The sequence below is a fragment of the Coregonus lavaretus genome (assembly GCF_964263955.1).
Source record: "Coregonus lavaretus genome assembly, chromosome: 30".
Lineage (NCBI taxonomy): Eukaryota > Metazoa > Chordata > Actinopteri > Salmoniformes > Salmonidae > Coregonus > Coregonus lavaretus.
Genome location: NC_140017.1, coordinates 496,627 through 508,666, shown reverse-complemented (window position 1 = coordinate 508,666; position 12,040 = coordinate 496,627). Strand labels below are relative to the sequence as shown.

At 44.1% G+C, this 12,040-nt stretch overlaps 1 protein-coding gene across 1 annotated transcript in view; it reads right to left on the bottom strand.

Moving 5' to 3' along the window:
* Positions 1 to 11,218: 11,218 nt before the first annotated feature.
* The window catches only part of LOC311105359 (neuronal tyrosine-phosphorylated phosphoinositide-3-kinase adapter 2-like), a gene marked incomplete at both ends in the record, with an annotated part of 136,883 nt that continues 136,061 nt past the window's right edge, over positions 11,219 to 12,040 (bottom strand). The window contains one exon of the mRNA XM_084147487.1: positions 11,219 to 11,458. Coding sequence (XP_084003613.1) covers positions 11,219 to 11,458 — 240 coding nt within the window. The remainder of the gene's footprint in view (positions 11,459 to 12,040) is intronic.

The following is a 12,040-nucleotide window of genomic DNA, read 5'->3' as shown; positions in this document are numbered from 1 at the left end:
TTATCTATAATTATCTATAATAGCATATGCTTTAAACTAGGCTGTTGATGTTGTTGCTACTCTTTATATTTGCCTTTAATATTCTGTGTTTTAAGTAGGCCTGTCTGTGTCTCGTTTAAAGGGGTAATCTGTAATTGCTACATCCATTTTTGGACTTTTAACCAATAATGCTGTATATACCCATTGATTCTTGAAAATTATATAATTTGTCAATGCCTCATTCAACATTCAATAGGCTCCTTCTATAGGAACATGTCCTGTCTTTCCATGCCCTAATGAAACATGTATCAACCCCTACAAAAAATGTCAGTTCATTATAATCAAATAATTTTTCCTGTTGCTAAAGGATTATTTTCCGGCTGTAGCAAACCGGCTCAAATGAAGATCCTACATCTGTATATGAATGCAGCTGCCACTTTATTGAAGTCATTGGACACAGTTTATCATAGCAGTTTATGATAGTACACATCATTGCATTTTGTATCAGAGTGTGGCCCTCCTTAAAGTATTGTAGATCGATGCATTGAGCTCTTTTTGTCTATAAAACCTTTTGAATAAACTTCCGGGACCTTTATACTGAAGAATGTGTCTGTTTTTTATGATTGTGTTTTGCTTTTTGTGTATTGTTGTGAATACTAACGTGTATTTTGATGTTGAATGTGTTTATTGTATTTTGATGTGTACAGTCGTGGTCAAAAGTTTTGAGAATGACTCAAGTATTGGTCTTCACAAAGTTTGCTGCTTCAGTGTTTTTAGATATTTTTGTCAGATGTTACTATGGTATACTGAAGTATAATTACAAGCATTCCATAAGTGTCAAAGGCTTTTATTGACAATTACATTAAGTTTATGCAAAGAGTCAATATTTGCAGTGTTGACCCTTCTTTTTCAAGACCTCTGCAATCCGCCCTGGCATGCTGTCAATTAACTTCTGAGCCACATCCTGACTGATGGCAGCCCATTCTTGCATAATCAATGCTTGGAGTTTGTCAGAATTTGTGGGGTTTTGTTTGTCCACCCGCCTCTTGAGGATTGACCACAAGTTCTCAATGGGTTAAGGTATGAGGAGTTTCCTGGCCATGAACCCAAAATGTCGATGTTTTGTTCCCCGAGCCACTTAGTTATCACTTTTGCCATATGGCAAGGTGCTCCATCATGCTGGAAAAGGCATTGTTCGTCACCAAACTGTTCTTGGATGGTTGGGAGAAGTTGCTCTCAGAGGATGTGTTGGTATCATTCTTTATTCATGGCTGTGTTCTTAGGCAAAATTGTGAGTGAGCCCACTCCCTTGGCTGAGAAGCATCCCCACACATGAATGGTCTCAGGATGCTTTACTGTTGGCATGACACAGGACTGATGGTAGCGCTCACCTTATCTTCTCCGGACAAGCTTTTTTCCGGATGCCCCAAACAATCGGAAAGGGGATTCATCAGAGAAAATGACTTTACCCCAGTCCTCAGCAGTCCAATCCCTGTACCTTTTGCAGAATATCAGTATGTCCCTGATGTTCTTCCTGGAGAGAAGTGGCTTCCTCGCTGCCCTTCTTGACACCAGGCCATCCTCCAAAAGTCTTTGCCTCACTGTGCGTGCAGATGCACTCACACCTGCCTGCTGCCATTCCTGAGCAAGCTCTGCACTTGTGGTGCCCCGATCCCGCAGCTGAATCAACTTTAGGAGACAGTCCTGGCACTTGCTGGACTTTCTTGGGTGCCCTGAAGCCTTCTTCACAACAATTGAACCTCTCTCCTTGAAGTTCTTTGATGATCCGATAAATGGTTGATTTAGGTGCAATCTTACTAGCAGCAATATCCTTGCCTGTGAAGCCCTTTTTGTGCAAAGCAATGATGACGGCACGGGTTTCCTTGCAGGTAACCATGGTTAACAGAGGATGAACAATGATTTCAAGTACCACCCTCCTTTTAAAGCTTCCTGTCTGTTATTCTAACTCAATCAGCATGACAGAGTGATCTCCAGCCTTGTCCTCGTCAACACTCTCACCCGTGTTAACGAGAGAATCACTGACATGATGTCAGCTGGTCCTTTTGTGCCAGGGCTGAAATGCAGTGGAAATGTTTTTTGGGGATTAAGTTCATTTTCATGGCAAAGAGGGACTAATTGCAATTCATCTGATCACTCTTCATAACATTCTGGAGTATATGCAAATTGCCATATGTGTGTCATTGTCAAAACTTTTGACCACGACTGTATTGAGCTATACAGGGCTCATCTGGAAAAGAGACCTTTGTCTCAGCATTGACCTGTCAAAATAAAGGTTAAATAAAAATTAATTAATAAACTGTTGTACCCCATCAGAACCTAAAATATTCCATTTTACACCATTGTTTATAAATAATGTAATTGTAAACAAACACTGTATATCCTCAAAACATGGTTTAAACTATAACTTGGATATCATGGATGGTCAATCCATAGCTCTGTCTATGAATTTGAGAGCGGTTACATTTGTCCATCCCAATCCCTCAGCTTTTTACCAGAACAGTGGTGTGGTGTACCTTTGTTATAGTTTAAAATGCAGACTGCCCCTTTAATGTGGCTACATTTCGAGCTCTTGTAAGATAGAATTCTGAAGCCTATTACTCACGTCAATAAACTTGATCATCACTTCCTAATGAACAACTTTTCTTCTTTATTCACCATTAAAGCACTGAAATTGCCTATATGTTTAGCTTCTTTGTCAATATGTTTTGGCCTATTTGATATAGCCTATTTTACAAATATTGCATTGCTTCAACTTTAAGAATATCGGACGGCACATAAAACCGTAATATAATTGTTTTCAGTGTAATCCCGATTCACCAGCCCGATTCGACAGCCCATTGATATTACTTATTCAAAGGGCGCTGTGGAGTCAAAATTCAGTTTTTCCTGTGTTTTGTATCATATTATCAGACTGGCCTCACTGGACGACAATAATGGTATGGTTATTTAAGACAGAAATGAAAGTAAGGAGGTTGGAAGGGGATGAAGGGGTGACTGTATACCGCGATCGTTTAGCAATTCAAAGGTTGCGTGAGGTACAACTGTAACATTTTAGCGAAACCTTCCCCTAACCCTTATTCTATCCTTAGCCGAATTCACCTAACCTGCTACTTAAATTCTCCTAACATTTGTTGTTAATTCTCCTAACCTTTGTCATAAGTTCTCCTAACCAGCAACGTAAATTCTCCTAGTAATTCTCCCTTGTTGTTACGGCGCAACAAGCAGTCTGGTAGACGTATGATAAGTTACAGCATCCAACTTATATGATAGCGTACCACCGGATAAGACATATGATAATACGTCCTCTAATATATTGTACAACCACTATTCCATTCATAATGGTACCTAATGTAACGTAATATATCATACTAAATGGAGGGAAACAAATGTACAAACCAAATCCTGCAAATTGTGTCCAGGTTGATATTATACAACAGCTGATGAAACTAACACTGTAAAAAGTGTGAGAAAATGTGATCAGTGTTATTTCCTGATAGTTGCTGGTTGAAAATACAATCTACACAGGACCTTAAAATCAGCAGGTTTTGCATGGGTGAAGTTTTAGTCCAATAGTCCAATAACAAAGAGAGTTCCAAACCTCTCTGCCAATAACAGCTAGTTTTCAGGTTACATGTCTCTCCCATAGGCCCCTCCAATTAGGTCCCTCACTCAGATGACTCCTAGACAGTCCGTAGCAAAATTCTGGCGCCTGTCATCGTAGTTCCATGTTCAGATTACTGTAGATTTATGACTATTGTTCTAACACTATTGTACACTTTTCTCCCCTTCCAATATGTCATGGACTGAACAACTGAATATGCCAACTTTCAGGATGAATCAAACCAACTGTATTTTTTTATTCACCAATTTATTTTGTGCGTAATGGCAGTTTTTTTATGAAGTAGGTAGATTCATAAATACTTCCTAACCAATAATCTAGAAGATCAGACTTCTCTTCGATATATTAGTCTGTTGAGAAAATTATAATTAAAGGTACACTGTATTTACATGAATGGCTTTAGATAAATGTACTGAAACCCCTATTGAATAAAAACTCCATGAGAAAATCTGTTGGCCAACAAGCAGGAGGGTTTTCCGGGGTTTAATTAAATTTAATCACTGCGCATAAGGGAGCCACACCCAAAGAGTTTGTTACGCACCTGCATACGGTAAGTCTGAATACCAAATACTGAGAAGTGCTTAAATCAAAATGCAAAAAAAGGGTAATAGATTCTGAATCGCACCCATTATGCATAAAACAGACTAAATGTAATCATCATTTGTATGGGGTATGGTGGCCATTAGCTCAATTTACCCCATGGCAAACATTCTCACTATATTAGCCCACATAGCTACAAGGATGCACTTTCATGCTAGGTTTAGGATATTTACTTTTACATTACATTTACGTAATTTAGCAGACGCTCTTATCCAGAGCGGCTTACAAATTGGTGCATTCACCTTATGATAGCCAGTGGGACAACCACTTCACAATTTTTATTTTTTATTTTTAGAGTATATTTTTAATTTTCATTTGTATATATATATATATTATATATATATTTTTGTGGGGTTAGGGGGGGGGTAGAAGGATTACTTTTATACTATCCCAGGTATTCCTTAAAGAGGTAGGGTTTCAGGTGACTCCGCTGTCCTGGCGTCGTAAGGGAGCTTGTTCCACCATTGGGGTGCCAGAGCAGTGAACAGTTTTGACTGGGCTGAGCGGGAACTGTGCTTCCGCAGAGGTATGGGGACCAGCAGGCCAGAGGTGGAAGAACGCAATGCCCTCGTTTGGGTGTAGGGACTGATCAGAGCCTGAAGGTAAGGAGGTGCCGTTCCCCTCACAGCTCCGTAGGCAAGCACCATGGTCTTGTAGCAGATGCGCGCTTCAACTGGAAGTCAGTGGAGTGTGCGGAAGAGCGGGGTGACGTGAGAGAACTTGGGAAGGTTGAACACCAGACGGGCTGCAGCGTTCTGGATGAGTTGTAGGGGTTTAATCATATTGTAGGTTTAATCATATTGTAGCTTATAGAGACCCCAACTGATGTATAAAACAATCTTTAAATGATCTATTTTGGTTTAGAACAAGCGTCATGAAACCTATAACCCAATAAATAAATTTGATTTTGTGAAAATCTTTGTTGGACCTAACTTGTTTACCACTTTTTCCATGTGGTCGCTTCCTTCAAAGACTCCATGAAATTATGACCTCTTCCTACATATTTGGTCACAATCATTTTGTGTATGTTTTCCTAGAAACAATGTACAAATATACTTACTATGACTGAGATATGTGTTTGTCCCACCTAGCTATCTTAAGATGAATGCACTAACCGTTAGTTGCTCTGGATATGAGCATCTGCTAAATGACAAAATAGTACATGTAAAAACAAGAGGTGGCTCAACTAACCCTTTGGCTTAACTTATGCCACTCTCCTCTACACTTAATAATTTAACAATCTTGTGTCGATAATAAAAACAGCTGAACGTAATGACGTCACACCTTTAAAAATATATATTCTTCGCAAAAACCTACAGCCGAATAAAAATGAAGTGGTTGAAGTGTTTCCTTGACCTATTTAGGAAAATTGGACATTCATAAATTGGTGACAGTCTGTATGCCCTCCCACCTATCTGTCTCAGGTAGCCCGTAAAAGCCAGCATGGATAGAATGTACAAATTGTGCAAACTTTTCTCCACAGTGCATGCCATGGTGAAACTTGCACTCCTGTAGATCTGAAATAATTGGATGGTGAAACTTGCATCCAGCCAACCAGAAAAGCAAGGCAAAGCAATTCAGCCATTTTTGAAAGGATCCTGCAAAGAAACCTTATTTTTATAGTTGAAAAATAAATGTAACAGGCAGTAGGCATTTATATTTCAATGTGGCGTGGCGCTTCATAGTTACGTGTTGACATCACGTGCCTGTCGCAATAATGTGTAACACTCTGGCTCCGGGACTTTTGGATTTGAGCCAGGGTGTATTTGTTTTGTGGGGTATTTGTTGTGGGGTTGGTTGTAAGGGTGTATTCGGTTGGTTGTGTTTTGGGTGTGTTAATTGTGGTGTCGTGTGACTCCCAATCGGAGGTAACGAGTGTCAGCTGTCGGCTCGTTATCTCTGATTGGGAGCCATATTTATTCTGTCTGTGTTCTCATGTGGGTTGTGGGTTTTTGTTCCGTATTCAGTATTTGTAACTGTGGACTTCACTAGCCGTCTTTGTTTATTGTTTTTGTCGTTCGTGTCTTTACTCTAATAAAGTCATGTTCACTCAACGCGCTGCGCTTTGGTCTGCTCCTTTTGAAGACGGTCGTGACAGAAAAACCCACCACAAGAGGACCAAGCAGCGTAACAAGCGGCAACAGGACCTACCTACACAGGATTTATGGACGCCTCCAAAGGATTCATGGACATGGGAGGAGATACGGGCTGGAAAGGGTCCTTGGGCACAACCGGAGGAATATCACCGCCCTCGTGAAGAGCTAGAGGCAGCTAAAGCCGAGAGGAGGTGGTATGAGGAGGCAGCACGGAGTCGAGGCTGGAAGCCCGTGGGTACTACCCAAAAATTTCTTGGGGGGGGGGCTAAAAGGGAGTGTGGCGAAGTCAGGTAGGAGACCTGCGCCTACTCCCTGGACTGACCGTGGAGAGCGAGAGTACGGGCAGACACCGTGTTACGCAGTAGAGCGCATGGTGTCTCCTGTACGCAGGCATAGCCCGGTACGGTACATTCCAGCTCCACGTATCGGCCGGGCTAGATTGAGCATTGAGCCGGAGGTCATGAAGCCGGCCCTACGCATCAAGCCACCAGTGCGTCTCCTCGGGCCGGCTTACATGGCACCTGCCTTACGTATGGTGTCCCCGGTTCGCCCACATAGCCCGGTGCGGGTTATTCCTCCTTCCCGTACTGGTCGGGCGACGGGGAGTATACAACCAGGTAAGGTTGGGCAGGCTCAGTGCTCAAGGGAGCCAGTACGCCTGCACGGTCCGGTATTTCCGGCGCCACCTCCCCGCTCCAGCCCAGTACCACCAGTGCCTACACCACGCACCAAGCCTCCTGTGTGTCCCCAGAGTCCTGTGCGTCCTGTTGCTGCTCCCCGCACTAGCCCTGAGATGCGTGTCCTCAGCCCGGGACCACCAGTTCCGGCACCACGCACTAGGCCTTATGTGCGTCCCCAGGGTCCAGCATGCCCTGTTGCTACTCCCCGCACTAGCCCTGAGATGCGTGTCCTCAGCCCGGGACCACCAGTTCCGGCACCACGTACTAGGCCTATAGTGCGTTCCCAGGGTCCAGCATGCCCTGTTCCTGCTCCCCGCACTAGCCCTGAGATGCGTGTCCTCAGCCCGGGACCACCAGTTCCGGCACCACGCACCAGGCCTATAGTGCGTCTCGGCCGGCCAGAGTCTGCCGTCTGCCCAGCGGCGCCTGAACTGCCCGTCTGCCCAACGCCGTCTGAACTGTCCGTCTGCCAAGCGCTGCATAAGCCGCCCGTCTGCCATGAGCCTTCAGAGCCGTCCGCCAGACCGGAGCCGCTAAAGCCTTCCGCCAGACAGGATCAGCCAGAGCCTTCCGCCAGACAGGATCAGCCAGAGCCTTCCGCCAGACGGGATCAGCCAGAGCCTTCCGCCAGACAGGAGCAGCCAGAGCCTTCCGCCAGACAGGATCAGCCAGAGCCTTCCGCCAGACAGGATCAGCCAGAGCCTTCCGCCAGACAGGATCAGCCAGAGCCTTCCGCCAGACAGGATCAGCCAGAGCCTTCCGCCAGACAGGATCAGCCAGAGCCTTCCGCCAGACAGGATCAGCCAGATCCGTCAGCCAGCCATGAGCAGCCAGATCCGTCAGCCAGCCATGAGCAGCCAGATCCGTCAGCCAGCCATGAGCAGCCAGATCCGTCAGCCAGCCATGAGCCGTCCAGCCGGGATCCGCCAGAGCCGTCCAGCCGGGATCCGCCAGAGCCGTCCAGCCGGGATCCGCCAGAGCCGTCCAGCCGGGATCCGCCTGAGCAGTCCAGCCGGGATCCGCCAGAGCCGTCCAGCCAGGATCCGCCAGCCAGCCAGGATCCGCCAGAGCCAGCCAACCAGGATCCGCCATTGAGTCCGGTACTGCCCCTTAGTCCGGTGCTGCTCCTTAGTCCGGTGCTGCCCTTTAGTCCGGTGCCGCCCCTTAATCCAGGTGGGGTAAGTTGGAGGGTGGTCATGTGGAGGAGGCTAGGGAAGCGGGTGGTGACTATGGTGGGGTGGGGACCACGACCAGGGCCAGAACCGCCACCGTGGACAGACGCCCACCCAGACCCTCCCCGAGACTGTATGCTGGTGCGCCCGGAGTGCGCACCTTTAGGGGGGGGTACTGTAACACTCTGGCTCCGGGACTTTTGGATTTGAGCCAGGGTGTATTTGTTTTGTGGGGTATTTGTTGTGGGGTTGGTTGTAAGGGTGTATTCGGTTGGTTGTGTTTTGGGTGTGTTAATTGTGGTGTCGTGTGACTCCCAATCGGAGGTAACGAGTGTCAGCTGTCGGCTCGTTATCTCTGATTGGGAGCCATATTTATTCTGTCTGTGTTCTCATGTGGGTTGTGGGTTTTTGTTCCGTATTCAGTATTTGTAACTGTGGACTTCACTAGCCGTCTTTGTTTATTGTTTTTGTCGTTCGTGTCTTTACTCTAATAAAGTCATGTTCACTCAACGCGCTGCGCTTTGGTCTGCTCCTTTTGAAGACGGTCGTGACATAATGTCCACCAAAAGAAAAATCCACCCCTGTCGAACGGATACAAATGTTGTTGATCTTAAGAAAAGGTCTCTCCTATATATTTGGCGTTTCCAATACACATGTTGTGACATTGCTTTTGTCAAATAAACCTGGGTCAATGGAAACCTGCCTACTGTGTGGTTAGATAGATCCGTTCTCTGAAGTAAAACTTTGTCACTAGTCTGTAATCATAACTGTATAGATCATATATATATTTCTGTGAGCTTAAGCGACTATCTCTCTGAGTCACAGTGAACCCTGGTCTCCAAGGCAATGCTTATGGCAAGGATTTCCACACTGGCGTACGTCATGGTCAATACTGTGTGTGTATGTGCCTCACACAGTATTCTCAGGGGAAAGGATCAAAAACAGGACGGAGAGAGCAGAAAGAGGTGACAAGGGCAATTGAGGATAAATGCAATGGAGAGAAAAGCAGAGTAAGAAAGATAAAAGAAAATAGAGACGAAGAGTAAGGAGATAGCAAGCCTTGCTGGCCCCTCCATAGGCCACAGCCAAAGCTCCCCTGAGCAGTCTGCATGTCTCATGTGTGCTCCAAGTGTACATTTCTTACCCAGCAGATGTGTAGTGTTAGAACTTTACAGGCCAGTTTGGCTGATGTCAGGGAGCAAGATGAAGTTGTCACTAGACAGTGACCTAAGGGCAGTTGTGTCTTTTCCCCCTTAAATGGTTAAGTTTAGGATTTTTGTAGGGTAAGCTGATCCTAGATCTGTGTTCAAGGGTAACTTAAGGGTAACTTCAACCAGGGGCTGATGTCAGACAGCTCACTGATAGACTGATTGACAGTGATGAGACGTGTAGGTAGTGTGGTGTAGAGACTCATGGGTAGTGTAGTTTTTGGGCCACTGTAGATCCTTAAGTGCTTTGTTGTTGTTGTTGTAATTAATTATTTACAGTCATGTTGTTTTTCATCATATGTTAAATAACTTGCAGAAAATACACTTTATGACACTGTCATGAAGCATTATGACCATCCTGTGTGACTTTACTTGGACTAAGAAAATACACTTTATGACACTGTCAAGAAGTATTATGCCCATCATAATCATATAAGCCAGATAGGCCTATCACATACATGCCCTTTTGTCAGTAATCAGTCAAAAAGGTGTCTTGTCCTGCTCCTTAAATCTTCGCGTGCATTCATCCCAGTCATCAGCAACAGGGCATTGTGGTGCGTGTCTGACATCAATTTGTGAGCAATTACAATGATAATTTAATATGGTCAATTTCAGAAAATGTTATATAACATAAACATATCGTTGACAAGTAGGCCATGGTATAATGGAATGTTTCGCCTTGTGTGGTAGGTTTTGTGGGTTTTGACACTCTTATGTGGGTGTCATATCCAGCCATAAAATAACTACCGTGATAGGTTTTGTGGGTTTTGACACTTATGTAGGTGTCATAACCAGCCATAAAATAATGCAATATATGTCACAACAGTTCTAAATATATGTGTCATGACAGTGTTATGACCATATTATGACAGGTTATGACAAGTTATGTCAGTTGATATGACATATTATGACATGGTTATGACCGTGTCATAACGTGTTATGATGCTGGGTGTCAAGTAAAGTGTTATCCTCGTCTCTTTGTGGGACCACTGATTTGATAGGATTTGCCCGTAGGTGCTATCATATTACTTTAGGTCCTGGCACTATATGATATGGCAGAATTGCCCTAAGTATTGGGTCATGGTCATAGTGATTGTTAGGGCAGACCTACAGTGTGGACACTGTAGGCCAAACCTACAGTGTGGATAATTCAAATGGTTCACAACAGCATTCCAATACAACAACATCTAAATTCAAGATGCCAAAATATATTCCATTTAAAATTAGTGCTTTTTCATCATGACAAGAACATTTATCCTTTAGATTTTTTTGTATATAAAAACCATGGTGTTCTTACTAAATTGGCTCAACGTATTGGCAACATATTATTTTCTCCAAAGCACAGACAAGTGTCATCGCAACATACCAAATATCCAAAACAAGGTTTGAGAAACCATTTAACAACTGTAGACTAAAATTTCCTAATTATTTTCCATTTTTTTATCTTTAGAAAATATCTAAGCATATTCAATATTAAGACAATTACTGAGATACAATTTTAAAAAAATATAAATTAGCAATACAAAACCAGGGAGATATACCAGATATTTGAATTGCTACAACAGAGTGGGGGGGGAACCCATGTCTCCCTGTGCTCTGATTGGCCACCAGCTCAATGCCCATCTCTGGCTTGTGAAAGGAAGGGAGAGTCTGAGAGTCTGAGGACAGGGTTGTGTTCATTAGGGCACTCAGCAGAAACGTTTTAAAATGTTTTGCAACGGAAAACGAAAATTAGGGTTTCTTACTGGTCAAGTCCATGTAGTCCTGGACTTACTGGTCAAGTCCTGTTTCAGTCCGTTTTCTTCTGTTTGAACAAGGCCCAGGACAGGGTGGATCACTCCTGTCAGATAGCTGTGTCCCAGAAGACAGTGGTCTGTGTGGAGTAAGGGGGAGGGCCGCCATACTTCTTGGTCCCATTGCTGCTCTTCCTCCAGCTGGGCAAGATGGGCATGCTGTCCTGCTTACACAGGTTGTTGTCTGCTGGCCCCCGGCGGGCCTTGATCTCCCGACACAGGCTGCGCTTCTTCTCAATCATCTCCATCATGGTGTTGTCTCCGCAAGCCCACGGCATGGGAGGGATCATCTGGGGTGAGGAGGGGTGGGGGACAGAGGGTATGAGGGGGGGTTGCCCAGAATGTTGGTGTTGCCATAGACAGACAGTAGCATTCGAAGAGAGAGACTATGAGTGTAATTCGTCTCTATCAACAGACATGTGCAATCTTACTGGCAAAGTAAGTTGAGTGTAATAAACTCAGTGAATAATATGTGCAGTGCCTAGTGAAAGTCTGCACACCCCTTGCACAGCTATCACATTTTAAAAAGGGATTTAAATTAACCTGATCCACATGTTCAAAGTGAAGAAAAAGTATAGAAAAAAATGTCTAGATTAATAACAAATGCAAAAACATAGATGTACTGATTGCATACAGTGCCTTCAGAAAGTACTCACACCCCTTGACTTCTTCCCACATTTTTTTGTGTTACAGCCTTAATTTAAAATTGATTAAACGTAGATTTTTTTTGTCACTGGCCTAAACACAATACCCCATAATGTCAAAGTGAAATGATGTTTATCAAAACATTTTAAAATGAAAAGCTGAAATGTCTTGAGTCAATAAGTATTCAACCCCTTTGTTATGGCAAACCTAAATAAGTTACGTTCATT